The 23,085-nt window shown below is 39.2% G+C and overlaps 2 protein-coding genes across 2 annotated transcripts; one reads left to right on the top strand and one right to left on the bottom strand.

Moving 5' to 3' along the window:
* Positions 1 to 2,994: 2,994 nt before the first annotated feature.
* LOC131774806 (polypeptide N-acetylgalactosaminyltransferase 13) lies at positions 2,995 to 12,606 on the top strand. The gene is made up of 8 exons (XM_059090890.2): positions 2,995 to 3,780; positions 4,603 to 4,778; positions 7,139 to 7,514; positions 8,130 to 8,247; positions 9,396 to 9,710; positions 10,178 to 10,279; positions 10,823 to 10,960; positions 11,378 to 12,606. The coding sequence occupies exons 1-8, from the start codon at positions 3,371 to 3,373 to the stop codon at positions 11,534 to 11,536; spliced, it is 1,794 nt and encodes a 597-aa protein (XP_058946873.1). The 5' UTR covers positions 2,995 to 3,370; the 3' UTR covers positions 11,537 to 12,606.
* Positions 12,607 to 14,359: 1,753 nt separating this feature from the next.
* Positions 14,360 to 23,083, bottom strand: LOC131774789 (polypeptide N-acetylgalactosaminyltransferase 13). The gene is made up of 8 exons (XM_059090872.2): positions 22,260 to 23,083; positions 19,404 to 19,576; positions 18,328 to 18,703; positions 17,856 to 17,973; positions 17,121 to 17,447; positions 16,564 to 16,668; positions 15,663 to 15,809; positions 14,360 to 15,129 (listed from the first exon to the last, which is right to left on the bottom strand). Exons 1-8 carry the CDS (start codon positions 22,784 to 22,786, stop codon positions 14,998 to 15,000), a joined length of 1,905 nt encoding a protein of 634 aa, XP_058946855.2. The 5' UTR covers positions 22,787 to 23,083; the 3' UTR covers positions 14,360 to 14,997.
* Positions 23,084 to 23,085: the final 2 nt, after the last annotated feature.

The following is a 23,085-nucleotide window of genomic DNA, read 5'->3' as shown; positions in this document are numbered from 1 at the left end:
ATTTCCGCCTGGGAGAGAAGTGCCTTATTAACTCGGCGAAATGTTTTCATTTTTCTTTTTTCCTGATCGATAAAGGCACCTGCTTAGCAACTTCGTTGTTAAACCAGTGAATCGGCTCATTCTCCAAGAGATCCAACACCTTAGAAAGCTCTTTACCCTCCCCTCGTACGACGAATCAGTCACAGGCCAGAGTAGAACAAATCAAACACAAAAGATGATACTTTATTGCTGTTTTCCATGATGATGACCGGATATGCCCTGAATGATTGGTAGCAATTGAGACTAGCGAACTCTAATTCGCCCAGAATTAAGCGCCTTTGAATATCTTAACTGACAGGGGAAATGTAGAGAGTTGATTTCGATGTTACAAAGTAAAACACAAACATCGACTGTCAGAGCGCAGGAAGGATGATCAAACGCGAAAACATTTTAAGAACTGACAATAATTTACTAGGCTGGGTAATTTCGTCTACGATCAGATACGATAGGACACTGATGGCAATACCTATTTTATCATTGCACTAATTTCACTTTCTTCATAGTGTTCTATCTATTTAAGATGTTTTATCTCATAGAAACCAGGTTTGTTGTGAAATGTTTCATGACAAACGAAATTACGAGGATTTGTCAGTGCTATTAGAAGAAAAAACAAAAGATCGCGAAGAAGATGCAAAAATATCAATCCGACAAATTAAAACAGCGTTAGAGATAAGTAATCTCAAAATCATATTACTACGGATGCGCTAGATGTCAAAGATGTGAAAATCCGATTGGAACTGACTTTTCTGAAAGAAAAATTATCTCCGATAGAGCACGAAAAATTTTTAATCAAATATTCGTGAAATCAAGGTCAATTTTGCTTTTTCACGATAACAGTACTTTCCACTTTTCTCTGCGATTGAGACTGACGCGTCATTTTGTCGCCGTTGTTAAATATCTTCAGCCCTTATTGATCAATTCTGGGCCGACAAATATTTAATTTTCAATTGCAAATAAGCCCTGTCAGAAGGAAAATGATCTCACAAGTCTCATTTCGATTCGACAAATACAAAGTAACATTGTAATTATCCAAGAGAAACTGAATTATCTTAATTGAATTGCTATAAGTTTCTCCTTTTCAAATAACGCTCGACATTTCAACCGAGATTGCGGCTTTGATTATACAGATTTCACGAGCCTGTCATTAAATATCGCCTGAAAATCTTGATTATTTTTCTTGTATGGCCAGTTTATTGGGGAAATTTTATTGCACTCCATCAAATCTAGGAAGGCTGACGCAAAAAAACGCTATTTCCCACTTTACGCCAACCGCAATTAGAACAGATTTAATACTGGGACTGTGCTGTGTCAGGCATTATACTCTCACACGAAAAGGTAATTATCATTCCGTGTCGCGGAGTGCGGAAACCATTCTGAGCACACACAGGAGAAGGTATGGGACGGTACGTCAATAATGGTAATAGGACTAAGAGGAGTCCAATTTGGTCTGTTATCGTACTGGGCCCAGTTGTATAAAGGGCGGATAATGCTATCCTACAAATATGAAATATGAGAACAGCGCACGCACATAACGCGTTCTGTCCACTTACACAGGCACGACGCGTTAACTGACCCTTTAACTGTCCTATTACACTGTCCAATGACAAGCACGACGCGTACACGGACCTATTAACGCTCATATCGGGCTGGTGATAATCAAAAGATTTTGTTACATTTTTCATTAATCATAATCATTACAAATTCCTAAAATGTTATTAGTGCATTTACAGCTTCATTTTTCACTTATCATGCTGTACAGTTGCAGTCGGACAGTGTTATCGGATAGAGTAATCGGACAGTTGGCTGTAATCGGACAGTTAAAGCAGCCAATCATACAAAGTCCAGTCAGCTAATCCACCAATCACAGAAATGATCAAAATAACCATAGCAACAACCACTTATCCAAAGTAAAACTGGGGAATTTACAAAATTGAGGAATTTTTAACTGAAGATATTGTCTTCACTGGAGATATTTTTTCTAGGTGTATTTATTTTTTTTGGAAATCGTAATGGTTATGATTAATTGGTAACAGGACTTCTTGTCGTCCAAGTCTGTAATCATACTCGTGATTAACAAACCGGACCTCCGCTTCGCAGTCGTCCGATTTTGTTAATCATTCGTATGATTACAGACCGACTGGACTCCACTTGGTCCTATCATAATTATTAATCCAAACTATAACACAGTTCTCGAAGGTGATTAGTAATCACCAGCTCAATTTGAGCACTAAGAGGACAGTGCACACGTCATGCCCGTGTAAGTACGCGTCGTGTGCGCGCCCTACGAGCTCGTGCAGATTTTATTGTCTTTGGAAAAATTCCCTCTTGCTTATTAACACAAAATTGCCAGAAATTGCACTTGAAATCATGTTCTTTCCTACACAAATCGGGCTGGGTATGATATTACGTTGGAGAATTTTTAGATTTCCGAATTTCCATTTTAAGTGTGCAAATTAAGTCTTAAAATTCGTAAATACTTCACTCGTTGCGCAAGAAAAATCCAAGGAGTTTTGCTTCACTTCCACAGTGCTTCAGCCGCAAATAAATGGGCTCAAATCTTCGGTGAAATCCTTAGTTAAAAAAATAGAAATCGTTCTCTAAGTCAGTCCACATAGCCTGGGAGCAGGCCGCTGTAAAGCGAGCGTTTCTTTGCTCTCCCGCTCCCCGGGAAGAGTTGAGACATCGAGAGGAGGTTTGCAGGGATCTGGCACTAATAGTGCTTCACTCCTGACAGACCTTTGCTCAGGAAATAAACGCTCGTGCCGAAGCGCTAATAATAAAGGCTTGATTGTACGCTATTGTAACAGTAGCATTTCCTTTCGCTTTTGTCATAATAGTTTCTTTGTTGTGTGATGTGACAATGGTGGTAGGGCAGTACTGTCGTGACGTTTTGCCTTAGGCAATGTCCATGATTGCTACGCTTGCCATTCTTTCTGAGCCAAATTGATTCATCAGGATAAGTACTTAGATTTCCCTTATGTTCATTCGAAATTGTCGATGATCTAGCTGTTTCCCTGACGATATTGGGGATTCCCATTTAGTCGTAAAACCGGAAGTAGCTTGAGTGTTACACACAAAAGGAATCATTCTGGCGTAAAATGAGCGGCTGTCAGTTCAGATTGTTCGCTCCAGTATATCAGTGCGCCACAAGCAATGACTTGACAGGGGTAAAGAAGAAGGAAAATGACCCCATTCGTACATTTTCGTTCGACTGTAAATTTTTCAAGATTTTAAAGAGCAATTTATTGTGAGTGCTTGATCTCAAATTCACTCTTCCGTGAGAATTTGTCCGCTTTCTGGCTGTTCACGCAAGCAGAACTACGCTTCGCGAATGAAATGGTCGCTCGTAGCAATGATTTATTCAACCAGGAGAAGATATGTGGTCGTGACGATTTTCTTCACCTCGGCGTTTTGGCTGATTGTAGAGTTGATACTACTTAGCTACACCAATGTCGAACTCTCTCAAGCAGATATAAATCAATTCCCTGATTCAAGGAGAACTGCTTCGATTACTTTCGAATCTTCAGAAGCTTCAATCGAAGAATTTAAATCTGTGTACGTAACGCTCATTCCCCCAAATCCAAGAGGACCAGGAGAGAGAGGAGAAGCAGTTCACAATGATCAGGATGACCCAGCTCAAATAAGCCAGGAAAAAGAGGGATATAAAAAGTATAGTTTCAATGAACTGGCAAGCAGTAAGATTTCGTTGGAAAGATCCATTCCTGATAATCGACCAGAGAAGTAAGTATCCAAGTTACTATTTGTATTAATGTTATTTCTATCACTAAGTAGTTTTGGAAAGTCCGCTCTCCGAGTGATTACATTTCTTAGTTTCCATTGCAGTTTTGACTCTTCCAGCGGCGAAGTCACTTCACAGCTTTGTGTTTATATGGCTCGCTCGGCCAAGAAATTGATGGCGGAATCAAATATTTATCAACCGGTTTTTACGGTGATAAAAGATCAAATAGCCGATTTTGAAAAGATGCATTATTTTAACCTAAAGATAATTTGCCGTATTCGAATATTGTGGTGCTAATGTTGAAGTTAAAATATATTTTTGCGTTAAATGAATCTGGGGAAGTTTGTTATCGATTTGCAATATAAACAAGTTTGCCGTCCAACTCACTTTGCTGGTGGTTTTCACAGATCGAAGACAAAATACAAAAAAACAACAGGACGATGAAGAACGCGACGTAAATGAAACTCGTCTTATTCAGAAGCAAAGAAATTAGATAGCACTCCTTCACGAGCCTAGGAGTATCAATATTTCACTTTAAAAAAATCATGAGAGTCGATCTTCATTATTGCGCTTAAGCTTATGGCTCTTTGATATTTTACTAGCGTTGTTTCGAGTCTCATTTTTTAAGCGAAAATGTTTTTAAGCTTCAATTGACACACGGTTAACCGAGTTAAGTTGGATGTGAATGAAATCATTCCCTGCAGAATTTTGAAGCAGTAGTTTTCCAAACGAGGAATTGAAGGGAACGACAATGACTATGCAAATTTTAAGTCGTGTCACGCCACGAAGCTAATGGACTTGCGAATTGTTTTCCACATTGACAGGTGCCTTAGTCTGAAATACCCGACAAAACTTCCCACTGCAAGTGTTGTTATTATTTTCCACAATGAGGCGTGGTCGACTCTTCTACGGACAGTACACACGGTTTTAGCGCGATCTCCGCAAGAATATTTAAAAGAAATAATTTTGGTTGATGATCACAGTAACTTCGAAGGATATGGTAAGTGGTTTTTATCCCCTCCCCCTCCCTTCTGGGGCACCATTTGTTATTCTGAGGGCCTTTCCTTGGGGAATGTACAGGGGGGAGGAGATGTATCTTTAAATCTTTAAATAATGAAGAATGAGGTTGGAAGTGACTGCGACAGGTCTCTCACAAACTGCTTCGTTCATAATGCTCCTAAAACATGTCGCTGCTGGTAGTTCTGAGGCAGTCATCATCGCACAAATTCAGACCAGCTGGTCTAAATTTGTGAGACTTTACATGACAAGGAGAATATTCTGTCGAAGGCACAAAGCTTTTTTCTTAAATTCCAGTGTCTTACGAAACAAATTGTCGTCCAGGGCGAGCTGCGACTTGTCTCTCAAGTGTGATTACCCCTGAGGAAAGAACTAATTTCCCAAGGAAAATTGCGAAAAGAAGATTTATATTATCCCCTCTTTATCGCGAATGGCAGTTTAAATTGTCGCTACCAACTCAGCAGGAAACTGTTTGAAGCTGTGCTTAGTCTTTCAGGTGTATAAAGCCGAAGGCTGCTGTCCAAGCACAGAGATAAATCCTTTGTTTTGCCGTGTTTGTTTGCTGTTTTTTTTCCGGTCAAACAGAACTTAAAAGCTTTCAACGTGAGATATAAAAAAATATGATATTTCCATACCGGCATATGGTAGTGAAATGTGCCAAACATTAAAAAATAGTCGACAAGCACTGACCAACATGAATATTTTGCTGGCCGTGACGCAGGTTTCAGCTGATTTCCTGTGGCGATATTGATAGACCCTTCCACTTTTCTTTTCTCTCTTTTTTTTTTTTTTTGTACTAATATGGACCATAAGGCGGAATTTTATGGACAGTTCCGGTAAAACTGTCTTAAAGCAGTGCACCTCTTAAGTTTAAGGGTAATTAGTTAAAAACTGACAAAGATATCCCGTCGCAAATTCAACATATTTTACTAATGGAAATCTCCCATAATGCAAACTTATGTAAAATTGTCAACTGTTCGGAGCCATGTTGTGATTCTTTTCGGAAATCGATTTTAACCTGGCCGCTTAAATAATTTTTAGAGCGCGTGTCTAGCAGTGTCGATCAATTTGTTAGAACTGGCCCATGTCAAAAGTTGAAAACGAAAAAAAAAAAGGAGAAAAAGAAATTTGAAATTGTCTCATGCCATCGCGATTGATGTGGTGTAGTTTATCAAATAAACTTTTCTCCAGTGTTAAGTTAAACAAGCGTGCCTATAATGATTCAGCGCAAATGTGGTTGTGACAGACTTGACGACTCTATACAATTTAAGATATTTTTCAACACCTGGTGAGATGTTTGTTTTATACCAGCAGGTGTTTCGAGTCTAGTAAAAGAAATCACTACTGTTCCTCTTGAGTATCAAAGAAAAACCTTTTTCTGTTGAATATCTCCCAAGCATTCTCGAAATATTCCTGCTCGATAGCTAGATAAGAGGACCTTTAACCAAAGAAAAATGAAATTGGTTGTAAATGTGTTTTGAACTGAAAAACTGAACAAATAAACGGAAAAAAGCCAAACAAGGAGGCAAAGCAATTACGTTTCCCTCGCGCGATTACAACCCGCTGCGATTCAATTAAGTAGCTTTTGCTTTAACTCAATTCCGATTTTTATTTTTGGAAATTAATGCACTGCATCTCAATTTCAAAACTTACTCTGGTTTTATTTCCTATATATTCTCATAAATATTTTTTCGTCCGCTATTTTAATGTTTAAACCCACCTAACTTGTTACAGACGAACCTGTATCAAGTGGTCACCCAAAGGGAATGGCGGAATGACCGTTGACTGCAGGTTGACCAGCAAATGACTTGCGTAACGTTTGTGCGTAATATTTGTCGTAACGGTCCAAAGAAGAAAGATAATCTGCAAAACTTTGAGGATGTTTGAACTCAAAAGTGCTAACATCGATTTAGGGAGATAAACATGGAAATAATTTGGCACAAGAGATTAATCTTAGATTATTTGAGTGGTTCCGCTTGAAGTGACCGTTCAATACAGATGAAAGACAATACCAGCAGGCCGTTGGGACTTGGGTCAGAGGTGACTACGACCGCTTAATAGAGGTGACTACCAATAGATTATAAACTCAGTTTATAATCCATTTTTGGTAACCGCTCAATACAAGTGAAAATTAGAAAACTAAATGGGAAAAAAATTCGGGACTTAGACAACTGACCGCTCAATACGGTGCTGCTTAATACAGGTTAGACTATGGTATGCACCACGGAAGTTTCTGCTTTTTAAGCTCTAGAGAAACTCTTGCAAGATTATTACATGTAAATTGGTACGTATATTGCTGTTCGTTTCATTTCGTTTCCCAATTTTTATTCTTTCTTTTTTCAGCTCATCTCAACGAAAAACTGAGTTCGTACATCCAACAGTTTCCCAAAGTGCAACTCACTAGAGCAGAGACCAGACAAGGTTTAATACGCGCCCGGCTGATTGGCGCCAAACAAGCTAAAGGCGATGTCCTCGTCTTTCTTGATTCCCATTGCGAGGCTAACTACGGTTGGTTGGAACCGCTGCTTGCAAGGATCGCACATGACAGGACTATTGTCGTTACCCCAGATATCGAGGTTATCGATTTAAGAACGTTTTCTTATGCTAAGGGTAAAGGAGGCTACAATCGAGGGGTCTTTAATTGGGAGTTGACTTTCAAGTGGAGGGCATTGCCAGACTATGAGAGGGAACGACGCAACAGTGATGCTGATCCTATCAGGCAAGTGAAACCTTATTTTTTAGTGTCGTCATTACCCCAATAATCAGGGAAACCTTTTTAAAATCCAGGAGGGGAGGTGTTTATCTGTGTTTGTTTGAAGGATGGGGGCTTGGGGTGGAGTTGGGGGAAAATATGCGGCGGCGGGAAAATGTGATGGGCTGGCATCCTTTACAGAGAGTGCTCCTGGATTCTCAATGATGCGGAAACCGAGTTCAGCTCAGGTCAATTATCTCGTGTGTAGACTTAACTTACTTTATTCATCATTGCCGTCTTGATTGTCATCATATTATATTATAGCCAAGTGCATGAAGGTGGGCACTTCATCCCGTCTCGTGGTTGTCTGCTTGCGTGAGATTTTTCTACACTGCTCTACGAGAAAGTTGGAGATTTGTGTTTGCCATCCTTTTTACGTACAAGTATACTACAAAATGGTAATCTGAGTTTATCTTTAGTCCCACGACGTAGTCTCTTCAAATCTGCATCGCGATGTTCCTTCTGCATATTGACAGCCCCCTCAGGCGACGATGTCAAATGTTCATGCTTCGTCATATAGAACATAATTCTCCATTGTGATTGTCTTCTTGGATATTTTTTCTAACTTCATGTTTTCCGCAGGTCACCCACAATGGCTGGTGGGTTGTTCGCAATCGACAGAACGTATTTCTATGAAATTGGTTCATATGATACTGAAATGTCTTACTGGGGAGGAGAAAACGTAGAGATGTCCTTTCGGGTAAGTTCGGTTTACTCTGACCAACATGTAAACCTCTTTTATGACAAAAGAAAAAAAATAAACAGAGAAAATCTTAACGATTATTTTGGTTTGAAACGGTGTGCAAGAGGGGCGGTTACCCAGTGGTTATTACGCAGGGCTCCAGAGGTCTGGGTACCCTACCACGAGTTATTGAGTATTGTTCTTGGATAGAACACTTTACTCTCTGCTGCAGTGCCCCACCCAGGAGTATAAATGAGTACCGGCGAACTGCCAGGGAAGCCTTAAAAATGCAGATTTATCTGCATTGAACTAGTGTCTCCTCTCAGAAGTGAAGCACATTGTTCAAGTCGTTTCATGCCATAGAAGCCGTGATAACTTCTCGCAGCTACGCAAGCAAGTTTGACGTGTATGCAAACATTACCTTAGTGTCGCGATTCGGTGAAATATGCCTCATTTTAAACATGCAATAAGCGACAATGACAAGATGGATGCTATTATTTGCTATTATTACTTACTTATTTACTCAGTTATATTACTATTATTCCACTATAAATCTAGCGAAGTGAGAGCCTTCCCTTCTCTCAATATTGTACACCATCGATGCAAATGTCATTCAGTGAAAAGACATCATCCTTCACTTAAATCACCACGCTTGAAATTTAACCATCTTCATTTACTTATTAATTTCGCATAAGCAACGCATATCGACATTCTTATCTCAGCAGTATGCAGGAAGTTTGTCACCATGGACCTTGTAAAACGGCCTAGGCGACCACAGGTCTTCCTTAGCTCCTCGGTAGAGTATCCGAAGCACTCATCGGAAAGTTGTAGGTTCGACACCTAATGAGAGCACTCGGAGTTCTTTTTCTCTGAGTATGCTTGTGTCATGTTAAAAATATCATCTTCCGGCACTTAGAACCCCAGCCTCAAAATATACCATCTTCAATTACATCATCCTTGCTAAATTCCGAGATCGTTTGCATGAGGAGGGGAGGGTAGTATTACCATGAGAATGAGAGGTGGGGTCGTTTGAGGGCGTTAGAGACCATTGTTGTTACCGTTTTTTAATGTAAATCGATGATGCTAGAATGACAATATAATTTCACTTGATTTCGAGAATTTCGTAATTTTTGACTGTGGACGCTAACTTCCGGTTTTATCATTAGATCTGGATGTGCGGAGGATCTCTGGAAATTCTCCCGTGCTCCAAGGTCGGTCACGTGTTCAGAGAGAGTCAGCCATACAAGATTGGAGAAGGAGCAATTGACAAGAATAACATGAGATTGGCTGAGGTCTGGATGGATGAATACAAACAAATTTTTTACGCTATGAGGCCGCAGCTCAAGGACAGATCTTATGGAGACGTGTCTGAAAGAAAGGCCCTTAGAGAGAAACTTAAATGTAAGAACTTTAAGTGGTATTTGCAGAACGTGATCCCAGAATTGGACATCCCGGATATGTACCCGCACGGAAGAGGGGAGGTAAGAGCGCATCCTAAGCATTTATTTGAATCAAGGGGTAAGTTTCTCAAGAAACTGTGGTGCTGTGTCGGTGGGAGAGTATAGCAGGTAATTTAGTGTTAACAACTGAGTTGAAAACGTAAATTAGCCACCGTAAAGGGTAAAAAAGCTGACGTTTCGAGCGTTAGCCCTTCGTCAGAGCGATTCTGACAGGGGGCTAACGCTCGAAACGTCAGCTTTTTTACCCTTTACGGTGGCCAATTTACGTTGTCAACTCAGTTGTTAACACTAATTTACCTGCGAAACAGTTCTTTGTTTGGATACTCGTTTGCTTGTCGATATTTTGTTTCCATAATCGCAGAAAACGATTTTTTTATTTTGTAACTGGCCAGACTGGCCTTAGCCTCCTTAGCCTTAGCCTGGCACTTTTTTTTCAGCCACCACGTTTTTTTACTCTCTTTTTAACTCTGACTTGTATTGACTCGTAGGTCCGTAATCTTGGTACGGACCAGTGCTTAGATACGTTAGCGAAAAATGAGCCAGGCGGCGAACCCGGCATGTACATGTGCCATGGCATGGGGAATAACCAGGTAGGCATGTACATACGGGTATTAATAGATCACTGACGAATCTCCTGCTAGCTTGCGTACCTTTTGGTTCTCTGTGCGCTTCAATGCGATGAGAGGCGAAGCCTCAAGTGGTTATTCAATTACTATTATCCGTCCCAAAACCTTCGTGGCTTCTTCGCTCGACGCTTCAAGGCGCACGCACACACAAAAATAAACTGCGTGGGGCTTAGGTAAGTTCGTATAAGCCATCTGAAAAGACGCGAGCAAGCGAAGAGTCAAGCGCCTCAGTATTCTTGGGCGCCTTACAAGTAATTACCACTTGACATCCTCCAATTAAGGCATACAAGCGATGTTCTGCCAAAAGAAACGGATTCCCCTACATTTTGCGGTCAACTTTTTAAAATTTTCATTGTCATTATATCAACCCTAGTTGACGTTAATTGCTAACGATTTTTGAGCGATCGCAGTCCCAAGCATCTCAACTTATCCTTAGCGAGCTGTCGGCCATATACTAGGTTCAGATTTAAATACCTGTTACCAATAATGAGCCACCATTTTTTTCAGTTTTTCATGTACACGAAGAAGAATGAGTTTTGGCATGATGATCTGTGCTTGGATCTGGTAAATGGTGACTCCAACACCAAAGTTAAGCTATACAATTGTCACAGACTTGGTGGAAACCAAAAGTGGGAACATGATCGGGTGAGTCACTGTTTCTAGTGATGGCCGAGAACAATGTCTTAGGCTGCTTTGGTATGGGAGAGTAAAATTAATTGCACCGTAGAGATGACTGAGCTTGACTGACTTCTGACCATGCGCACCTCCACGGGGGAGACTAGAACTAGCGAATTCTTTTTGGTTGAGACATTAAAGATAGAGCTCATGGAAATAATGTCATAATTTTACTGTTATTGGTTGAAAGGTTAATTTTTATTTATCTTTTCTAGTCCAAGTTGGCGGCATTAAAAAAATTGTTTGAAAATGAGTGGTATTTACTCAAAGGATTTTGCCCCAAAACTGTATATTATTTCACGGCAATTACGGCGAAAAATCTGGCTCATTTTCGGGCGTCGTCTAGAGAGTGAAACTTATTTTTCTGTCATGTGTCTTCTCCGGCAGGATGGGAAAATTCGTCACGTACTACACGACGTTTGCTTAGATATTGAAGGGGATGGCCTGGTCGTACGGAAATGTGACAACCGGCAAACACAGAAGTGGAGGTTCTCGGCTTACCCAGAAGAGGACAGAAGTAAAAGTAGTCATTCTGACGTGTTATAACAAGGGATATTTCAATTTTAGGATGTTTTTAAATTCTTTTTTTGTTAATTACATTTATTAATTCAATTGTGCCTTCGCCGGTCAAAAAAAGTATTTTTTTTTAGAACTAAGATACAGTTGGAGTGGTGTTATCTCTAGTTTTTAAATCAGTTTCTATCATGTATCCTTACAGTCCAGGTTCTAACTTTCTTAGTCTCCCTGGTTGTGTACCGTTCAGAGCCCAGTTATTCAAAGGGTGGGTAACGCTATCCAAAGGGTAAATCGCTATTCAGCGGATAACTGCTAACAAAACGTACTGCGCTATCCACTGGATAGAGATTTATCCAGTAATAACGTTATCCAAACTTCGAACAATCCATGACAGACCATTAGAATTTTAGTTAAATATTTTAAAGCGTTGCGAAATTGACGTTCACAACTTTGAGACAATTTCAAGTGCAGTAAAGTCAAGGAAAAAAGCTTGAAAACAATGAAGAAGTAAAGAATAGTAGGCAGTATCGGAGATCATATTGTATCAGTCTATCTTCAGTATTTGGAAGGTGACAGATCAAATTCAAATTGTTTGTAGTAATTACATGAAGAGAAATTTATAACTCACGCGATTCCAATCTTCCCTTTAACCCTTAGCACCCTAAGAGTGACTTGCATCTAATTTCTCCTCACAATATCACCTCTGAATCAGACATTGAGGTTACGAGAATATAGGAAATAATCACCAACTAAAAAAGCTCTTGAATTTGAAACAAATTCTCCTTGTCAGCACCTTAGGAAATGTATAAAGAACAGTATGGAGAATATGCATACTGATGTTAGGGTGTAAAGGGTTAACTGTCACAGCCCAGGACCAGTTACGCTCTTTTCTCGCTCTTAGGCAGAATTTGGGATAACGCGCGGGGTACAAACTACTCTCGCATTCACGTCAGTACCAATACAAATGTAAGACTCGCATGTTGAAATACATGTTTTTAACTAAAAATGTGACTCAGTAATATTTCCTTTGGGTGAATCACTTGATAACATCATTATCGCTCGAAGTCAAAATTACACTCGTACCCTCACCAGTATCGATACAAATGTAAGACTCACCAGTTGAAATACATTTTTTATCCAAAATCAATACTTTATTTAGGTGAATCACTTGATAGCATTACTTCATAAAAATATATGTAGCATAAAATTACATGAAAATCATTTCAAAACAATTAGGAAACAAAGATATGATCCGAGGAGGGCCAGAAACGAAACGATCGAAATTTCAAAATATCACTAAAATTGCCAAAACTGCATCAATCACAAATTTGCGCGTCTACTTACGAAAATGGACGATGAAATGCAAATGATTGAAGAGAGGGTTCTAAATTGCTAAAAAATAGTGCAAATTATCAAATTTTGTAAAGTTCGCATCTGCTCTCAATCCTGGATAGTGTGATCGAAACGTTGAACATCCCATTCTATTTAACCTACAACTATCATAAAATGGTGCGTGACGCACATATGGATAGTTTAAATTTCCATTCAATTTGTCCGAGTATTTTGTGGAAAACAGTCACTTCTCGCACTCCCTCACACTCGCAATTGAATACAGCCTTACGGTATCTAAGATTTTGATATTGGGTTTTCGCCAGATGCAAAAGTGCAAAAAATCCCCATATTTAACTTTGTATATACTCAGTTGGTTTTTTTTTACCAGATGCATTAGATAAATCAGAGACTTTGGCCTCGGCCAATCATAATTCAAATGAAACTAGCTTAGGGACATGTTACCGCACTCGCTACTTTTTCCCGCGCGGTAGGAGAAGGTAAGGTAACTCTCGCCAAAGGTAAGTTGCGGCGTCATTCACCACACAATCATTAGCTTTGCAGCTTACTAGTGAACGAGAATAAATGAGTTAAACTTACAGGGGAGATAAATACTGTTGAAAACAGATTTCACATGCATTGGAGCAATTTTCGAGTGAGCATCGAAAGAAACCTGGGATTGCATTGGCTTTGTACCAGTCCCCAAGCCTGTGTTCTGACGGCTACGGTGACTAGGGTGGCTTTGGTTTTTCTTGAATCAATCGAAAAGCGCTTCATAGCAACGTTTAGTTAACAAATTAAAAACACAAAGGGAAAACAAAAGTGGAGTTGCAAAGACTTTGAAAGATTAGAATCTACCTAGAGGTATCAGTTTACCCTAAATTACTATCGCACGGTAGCAAAGCTTTGCAGTCAAATATTTGCCAAAATCTCTAACAAAACATTCAATTTCTGACAGCTGTAGTGAAAACATACTATCTGATAACAGCTATCGATTATAGATTAGGGATTCCAAGAAATTCGTTTCAGTCAGCAACGTCATTTACAGTCAATCTTTGTCGAAAGCTACTCTGAATTTATCGAAAAATGTAAAAACTTTTCAAAAATGGTCAATACTGCTATGTTCTACTACTTCGAAATAACCTACTAAGAACTGAGCAGATCACTTGAGTGTATCACACACTATATCACTGGCAAAGCTGAAAAAATTTCTAATGTATACGTTTATAATATTTTCTTTACTCTAAGCGCGCGCAATATAAATTCTTTGCGTATAACTCGCAAATATCGTAATCCATCTCAAGTTACTATAAAGGATTGAACAAGCCCCCTTCCTTTTGAACTCTTCTCTCTATTAGACGCCCTCCCCCCCCCCAACTGTGCCCTACTATCTATCAAACCTCCCTCTCTATCAACCCCCATTAAGAATTGAACCCCCAATTTATTAACATTCTATCTCCATGAAACAAAGCTCTATTACCCCCCCCCCTTTTACCTTCTCTGTCTACAATCCTCCCCCCCTGCTCGAATAAGCCCCTCTTTCATATGAGCCCCTTTCCCCCATCTATTAGAAACCCCGTCCTGGCTTATCATTTTCTTGTACGCTCCCGTCTCCTCCTTCCCTCAAGTTCTAAAACAGTAGTTTTATGGTCATTTGTTTTGGCATTGCGCACGAAAATATACGTCTTTTGGAGTCTGCTTTCCGTTTAAAATATCGTAGCGTTTTGACCAGACATACATGCCCTATATGGAAGTCATTAAATCTGGGTGAGAGAAAATACCTGGCATTATATCCTCCCCCCGCCCCCGTAGCTTAATAGAACGTTTATAGTAGTTTTAGACTCAAGGTTCCTGGTAACAATATCACAAGTACCTCGCATGTTTCTTGCGTGTAACGTGACACGTACTTTGCGTTTTCTTTGAATGATTTAGTGAAGAACAAACAGACTGTGCAGGGGATATGCACCAGAGCAAAATTGGCGACACTAGACTGACTGTTTCTAGATCCTTCCGGGATCTGCAAAAACGGGAGTTATCTAAAAATAACTTAACAGAGATTACCTAAGGAGCACGGCCCGCAAAGGGAATAGAGTCTCTCAGCTTGATCTCTTGTGATAACTGATATATTCAACTTGTTCCAAAGCGGGAACATTCAGGTGGTGTTATGTATTTTTGTACTTGGAGAAGACCCATCTCTGTGAATCGCGTCCGTCGCAAGGATTCATAACTACGTACTGTTCTCCACTGGACCCACGATCTAAGCATTGACCCGTACTGATGTGTTTGATAATTCCCTATTATGAAGAAAATCGAGAGAAGATGACATAAAATTTCATCCCTTCTCGGGACTCCCAGTACAGACACTTTGTATTAGTGTGTCCTACCGCAAAGATATTTAAGACCATGATTATGACTTGACGTGCCAAAAGAAACAACATGCCTTTGTCTTTTTCTATCAATTCTTCCCAGTGGCAAGGGATGTAACCAAGAGAAATCACATTCCTGTTTAAAGGATGTGGACGTCGAGGAACAAAACATAGACACAAACACAAAGCAATTCCTGCCAGTTTTGGTTGACGCATTAAGCTATCTTCAAGGCTTTGATTATTTGATGGAATGCAAGTCTAGCCGGAAGCTAGTCCTCAATGTTAGCCTTCGGCGCGGCGTTTCTTCACCCGCGAGAAGGTATGAGGCCTTGAGTTACCAGATTCCAACCCGTGGATGTTTTTCAACGTCCAAGAAATACGGAGCGAAATGCTCGGTAATACCCCTGAATCCTTGTTTTAATTATTCAAAAGAAGTAAAAGAACTCTCTATACAAACTTACGCTTTTTTTGTCGTGTTCCCATTTCTGATTGCCGCCCATCCCGTGACATTTCAAGATCTCCACAGGAGCCCCAGCATAAGACTTCGACACGTCAAGACAGTTCTCTTCCTCAAAGATTATCTCGCCTTTTGACGACATTACCAGCATCTAGACAGGAAGATTATAAAATAAAACCACAACAATCGTTGCAAATTGATGTTCCAAATAGTGAGACTGGTACCCACAGTCTCACTACTTCCAGCTCACTGTCGATCTTTAGCGTAGGAGAGAACTTGGGGGCGAATTTGTGGGGTCCTTATGGCAAAGTTATGTGATTTTTCGGTCGATGGAAAGATTCGAGAGGCTCAGATCTTATTGTCGCTTGAGAGTTTTGAAGAGATTGGAGGTACATGCCTACAAATCAAATTGGTTTGTATTGATATGACATGTCAGAGAACCCTGAAAGTCTTTATTTTGATTTTTTCATGATGACAGTGAAAAAAGAGAATTTTTGTCCGAATTCCTTGATACGAAAAAGAAATATTATGATCGTACGTTGCGTCAAGGGGCAAAAAAGTTTTCTCTCGAAAGTCATTCAAAAGTTTTCCAAAAGAAGTAGCCTTAAAAAAACTTCTGGTTCTGTGTACAACAATGTATCAAGATGCATGAATTGAGAAAACTGCCAAAGTTGTTTTTAAAATTTCACAGAATGCAGAAGTTGTTCAAATTTCTCGTAAAGTAGTTACTTTAAAGCTGTTTCACGATGAGGACTGGTTTTTGCATTCTCTTCAATCAACGCTGATAGTGTTATAGATAAAACGCCAATTTTCCTATTTCATATATAATCAACACTCCTGTTCCTGTTAGTACAATACCTGTACCATGCTAACATCGAAAGTTCTTTTATCGTTCTGTTACAAACCTGATTTCCACCCTGCCCATGGCAAACATAAGCTCCCATTCGAGCCGAGTGTTCGGGTTTGGCTCCAAGCGAGTCCAAACAGTATCCACTTGGCGGGTTTCGAACCTATAAGAGGTAAAGACACCTTTTATATCAGCAGGAATAAAATACTCTTGAAACAGGAACTTTAGGGATAATCACGATGTAAAAAAAAAAGTAATAAAAGCGAAAAATATAAAGAAATAACCCAGGAATTTTGTCAGATAGGTTCCTGAGGTCACTCATTTTAGGGGGCTAAAAACTGAAAACAGAACTGGTTGGGCCGTTTTTTTGAGTTTTTAGACAAAAAACTTCTCTACTCACACAAAGCCTTTCCCCAGCTCAGAGTATGAATGGGTTCGTAAGAACTATCAGAAAAATTTACGATTTGTTTGATGTGGAGGGGAGCGAAGGGAGGTTTTGAGAGGGGAGGATTACTTGCAGTAACCTAGCAACCAGTTCTGGAGAACCAACTCTCGTCGCTCCTTCGAGCTTAGATCGTGCAGCAATGCAACTTCGTCTCACCAAATATCCCTTACCTCGCCACTGGCTGGCGGATTTAACTCGGGCATCTGGACATCTGGGTACACGTTTTCTATGTACCACTTAAAGCTTTTGCACCCTAATCTCTTCCTCAACTCCAGGCGCTTACTGATGTCTCCATACTCCATGTTCCTCGCCTGTGGCTTCTTGTTATAGTAAAGTTCCTTGTACTCGTCCATCCAGACTTCCGCCAGTCGATTGAAGTTCTTGTTGAGAGTCTTCTCCACTCCATCCGGGAATTTGTACGGGCTGGTGTACTTACGGAACACGTGACCAACGCGAGAACAAGGTACGATCTCCAGCCGACCACCACACATCCATATCTGTAAAGTAATCCCCAAATCTTAAATCTGAGTATTTTAATAAATGTACCTCACATGACTCTTAACCCTTGAACTCCCAGAAGTGATTGAAATCTAACTTCTCTTTCTAATATCCATCCACTATCCAGCAAAGCAGTAATGAGGATACTCAAACTCATCAGGTAGATGTTGTTTTCATGATATGACACCAAATTCTCGTAACTAATTTACAAGCAAACGTGTAGCAGCTAGTGGGGAAAATTAACTATAAGATGTTGAGAGTTAAAGAGTTCAAAGTATTTTCCTTTCTTCTGATTGTGATTACTTAGGTTTTGGTTTTAAGACACTCAATCAAAAAATGCTCTAAAAAGGCCAATCAAAAGCTTTCAGAATAATGAACTTAGAGCTGCGCTAGTAAATAAGTCTTACCCTGAAGGAAAGCTCGAGATTTTCTCCTCCCCAGATGTCCATCTCTTCGTCATACGACCCAAGATCAAAGAAGTACTGTCTGTGGATGGAGAACAATCCACCTGCCATCGTGGGGGTCCTGAGTATGAGACAGACATTAGGACAACATGTTAGCTCAAGTTGAAATATTTCTTTCTTTGATTGTTTCTCAATATGCAGCGATAGTGGACTAAAGTAATAACTATCACTGCATACTAGCGTGGTTTTAAATCTCGCTTAGAGTTTCAAACCTCTTACGCAATGTATCAAGCTTCCAGCAGTCTTTTTATCTATTAACTCTGTATTGCTTTGCCGTTCTATTCATTTCACTCTGGGATCATGATCAACCTGCAGCTTTGCTAAAAAGTCTGTCCACATCTTTAATCCCTTTTGAATAATATGATAATTTTTAAGAATAATTTTGCTCTCTCTCTTAACATTTTTATCTCGTTACCTGATAGGATCTGAACTATCTTTTCGTAGTTTCTGTTCTTCCGGGGGAATTCCTTTCCATTTAAAGAACAAATCCCAGCCGAATCCTCCTCTCTGATCGGCGTTTGCAGAGCCTTGGTACGCAAATGTGTCGGCATTCAGGACTTCGATAGCGGGGCACACAACATTGGAACGTGAATCTGCAATTCGCGCCAAAAGAGGCTCTGCCCAGCCCGGGGTCGCCTCGCAGTGCGAATCAAGGAACGTGAGAACTTCACCTTTGGCCGCGTAGGCACCTTTCAAGCGTGCGCGAACAAGCCCCTCCCGTTTATCGTTCCGTAGCACGGTCACTTTGCTCATTGTTGCAACATGGTCATCCAGTGGTTTACCAAGTCTCTCTACGAGGAGCAAAAAAATGTGAACCCTAAACATCTTTCTCGTAACGAGGAAAGCGACAGGAAAAGGTTTCAAGTTTACTATCTCAGCTTATCTCAGCTTCTGTGATGTGAGGCACCTGGAAGTGTTAATAATTTCCCGGAATGGAATTGATAGTCAAAGAGCATTTTCAGTTGAGAGTCGAAAGTAATCAAAGTCAAAGATTACATTGGTTTTCCGCTATTACACACTGTTGTAACACAACGCTCAAACGCGAGGCATGCGCAAGAGAATTAATTTGGCCTTCCAAGCGCCCATCTCCCGTTTCACACTACACAAAGACCTCACCAGGACTGGAGCCTGGGTACTAACCACCAAGGCATCATGTGACAATGAAGAATTTCAGTTGAAACTTCCTATGGCAGGTGGCACGGGGAAGTTACACCACAATGTATTTAGTTCACCCCTTGACTCCCAGAAGTGATTAACATGTAACTTCTCCTTATAACATCCATACTTCATCCAGCAAGGTAGTAATAAGAAAACTCAAACTCATTAGGCAGAAGTTTTTATCATGATCTAACACCAAATTCTTGTAACTAATTCAAAAGGAAATGTATAACTGCTGGAGGGGAGATTTAACAATCAGATCTTGAGAGAGTTAAGAGTTAAGTCCTGCTAAAAAGAAATGCACATGTCCAAACTATTTCTTATGCTACTTACCATCCTCACTGAAGTCATCAACGACAATAATTCCACTGAGCAGATCAGGTGGCGTCCTGTTAATGACACTGTGTATGGTGCGGAGCAGCACAGACAATCGTTCTTTGTGGAAGCAGATTATGACAGTCGTTGTTGGCAGCTTTGTTGGGTATGTGTTATGTTTGGCCTTACAACTGGTGATGTAAGAGGATCACATCAATTTTAAAATCAATGCATCAATGTGTAAAAGTAAAGATATTTAAATGTTGATCATGTAATGGTGGTATTTGAACAGTGGGATTAACAATCAGGGAGCACCTTCAATGCCACAAAAAGTGTGCCCTGGATAGAACTATCCATCAAACTTTTCTCTCATTATCTTGTGAGATGTTTCTCCTCTTGATGAAAGTAAAAAAAAAAAGTGCTGTTGCATTATAGCTCACTTGGGTCATTCATCTCTACCTATGATCCAGACCAATACCTATTGAACTGGTCACACTCTTTCTTTAGAGGCACTGTTTCGGGCCTTAAAGATTTGTCCCTGGAACAAATTCACTGAGTTGAGAATTTGAAATTGTCTTTTATTGGATATGTGTTGCAGTTTCCACACCAATCTGTCGGCCAAAAAATTCTCTCCATCTTAGCTTTAAGAATATAATGTCAAAGCAAACAATATTATCAAGTAGATGTTTCATTTTCTCTTTGCCACTTTTCTTCACCACAATTAATTCACATTGTACAGACAAATTTCATTTGATTTCCCCAAGAAGTATAAAGGTTAAATAATTTCTGGTTAAAACAACTTCAAACTTTACACTTGAAAAGTTTTATTTTTCTGCTTCTCAAAGAATTGGAAGCTTTCCTTTTCCTTTTATATTTTTGTCCCTACTTTTCATCATCATTTTTAAAGACTTTTGGTCAATAGCTTTTTCCTATGTAAAGATAATAATCTACTGTCAAAGAAATGTTCTTTTCTCATCATTCTGTCTCAAATTCACATTGATCACTGAGTTCATCTTTTCAGCTGAACAAACAACTTTCGTTGATCTGACATGATTTGCCAATGCCTCATTGGAAAAAAAAAATTTCAAATGAAAATAATTTTTTGGTTCTTTGATTCTTTGTACCATTGCAAAAGAGAATTATTCCTGCTATTTCATAAAAACAAAAGATTTTTTATTAAAAAAAACTTTAAAACAAGATTAAAAAAAACTTGTAAAGAACAACAGAAGGTTATAATCACATGTAAATTATAGTCTCTCTCTTTGAAATCATGACATGGGAAAAATTACACAATTATTTTAAAATAAATTTTAAGATTTTAATTTAAAATTCATAATTTTTCTCAGAAATGACTTTCCTCTTAGATTTGTTAAGCTTTGTGTTAATTGAAAGTAAAATTAACATTTTCTCAACAATAAAGCTCAAGTTGAAAGAAGCAGGGAATGACACCTACAATTTGTACCTTGTGGATATTGGATTTGACAAAATTTTGAATTCTAGATGCTTTGAATTCTGTGACTAGTCATCACAAATTACAGATCAAATTGAACTAAATTTATACTAAGGATAGTGTTTCATCAAACAGGAAATTCTCAGACATTGCAGAAAAATGATATCTAAAGCATGAGAGTGTTAAGGGTTATTGATACTCCAGAACAATTGAACTAAATTTCCACTGAGGATACTGTTAGATAAAACAGAAAATTCTCAGACAGTGCAGAAAAATGATATCTAATTTAATCTTGAGAATGTAAAGGCTTAGTGATACTCCAGAACAAATTTTACCATAAACTCTATACACAAATAACAAAACAGAAACTAAAAACTGCCTAAGTTGAACATTGGACATAAATACTGTTGGGAGAATTAAGAGTTACAATGTTTAAGTTTACACTAGCCTGCACAATTATTCCTGCAGAGAGATGATTATTTTTATAGTCACAGAATATTACAATGATACCATGGGTAGTATTCAGAAGTTTCTCAACATCCATGTTTTAAATGTGACCTAGGGTTCTAGCCGACAAATTCGATATTGCACCTGCCAACATTCCTTTCAAATAAAAGTTAGAAAAATAACTATCCTACGGGGAAGGAAAAATAGTTGGACTTAATCATACAGACATTGTTTGATATAAACTGGAGACAAAGCAATATTTTTCCACACTAAGCACAATAAATTATTTACGGCAAATATCAGCTTTAACATGAACAAACCCTCACATGGAGATTAATATATTCCGGTTTTTATTTCACAGACTGCCTAAACGAGTTTTAGTAGGAGTTTAGTGAAAAACGTGATGCTCAAATTGATAAATTCAGAACTTCAAAAATTCAAATTCATAATTATGAAGATTGACAAAATAATAAAGTGCCAAAAAGAGTGAAATAATAATTCTGATGTTTATCCTAACCACTCATGACGATCAATAATTATTACAACATACTACATCAAATTAGCTGAGTCTTCCTTAAGGAAAATCTGAATTGATGATCCACACCTCTAATCTTACTTGTGGACGAAAAATAATTAAGTCTTTTAAAAAATCTAACCTAATCAGAAATTAACAGAGTTAAAAACAAAGTGAGAGGTGCATTTGGCTACTACATGCAACATTCTTATTGAAACGAAAATTTTGAACTGTAATTTTAAAAAAGTTACTATCGCTAAAGCTCAGCCAAGATGAATATGGGCATGTAATTCCGCGCACCGGAAGTGTCCGGTTAAAAAACGGTTTTCTGAAACCTGAGCTGAGCTTCAGAGAAGCAGATGACGAGAATATCAAACATTCAATTAATATCATTGGTGTAGATGAACTTCTTTAACGCAAACGAACATATAAGTATGTTTTAGATAGAGTACTTGAAGCTTACCGGTCTCCTCTCACGTCCTCTAAGGTCCTGTCCAACGAAATCTTGTCGCTAAGTACCCAGTTGAATGAATGGTCGCCAAAATGTTGTTCCGCAAGTTTTTTGTCCTCGTCGGACATTAAGTAAGCCGGTTTGCCTCCTTCTCCGAGACCACCAGGATTCGTGCGTTTTGCTATGCTCGCGTCGTAAACTTCTCGAGTTCTTGAACCACTGTTTTTTGGAAGAACCCCCGCCAAAACGTTCACTGCTTTGGCAGCGCTAGACAAAAGGCCGTCTTTGGCCGCCGGTTTTTCAGAAGAATCCTTTTCCCAAGGGTATTTAATGTGCTTTTGATGGTCGACAGGACGTAAAGGATTTACACCAGCTCCTTTCATGTAGTGATGTTTATCACTGTCTAAAACTACCGGCGCGTTGAGCATCGTTAGTGATTCGCGTGTTACCTCACTGTTGAACATCAGCACTAATACAGTAACGGAGAACCAAAACGTTGATGTCACAACTATTATGTTGAAGATCCTCTTGGACGACATGCTGAAAACTAAAGATTTTGTTTGGATGACTAATGTTTAGACAGCAGGGGATGGATGCCACGTATAAATATTGCTACCGTTCGCGAGATTCCTGAATGATTTCAATCCCGAAGGTGCAACCATCTGGCACAAGTTTTTACCCACATTACAAATTTCTTTGATTGAGATGTCCTCCGACGATGAGATTTGAGTGAATGACTGTGTCGCAAAACCACCTATAATCTCTCTAAACGGGATGCAAGAAAGGTAAATAACATTTTAAGATTACTCAACCTCCCCATTTGATGTGAGCGTCGGAA

This window comes from Pocillopora verrucosa, chromosome 10, assembly GCF_036669915.1.
Source record: "Pocillopora verrucosa isolate sample1 chromosome 10, ASM3666991v2, whole genome shotgun sequence".
Taxonomy (NCBI): Eukaryota; Metazoa; Cnidaria; class Anthozoa; order Scleractinia; family Pocilloporidae; genus Pocillopora; species Pocillopora verrucosa.
Note: the sequence above shows the minus strand (reverse complement) of the source record. Positions and strands in the feature narration are given on the sequence as shown.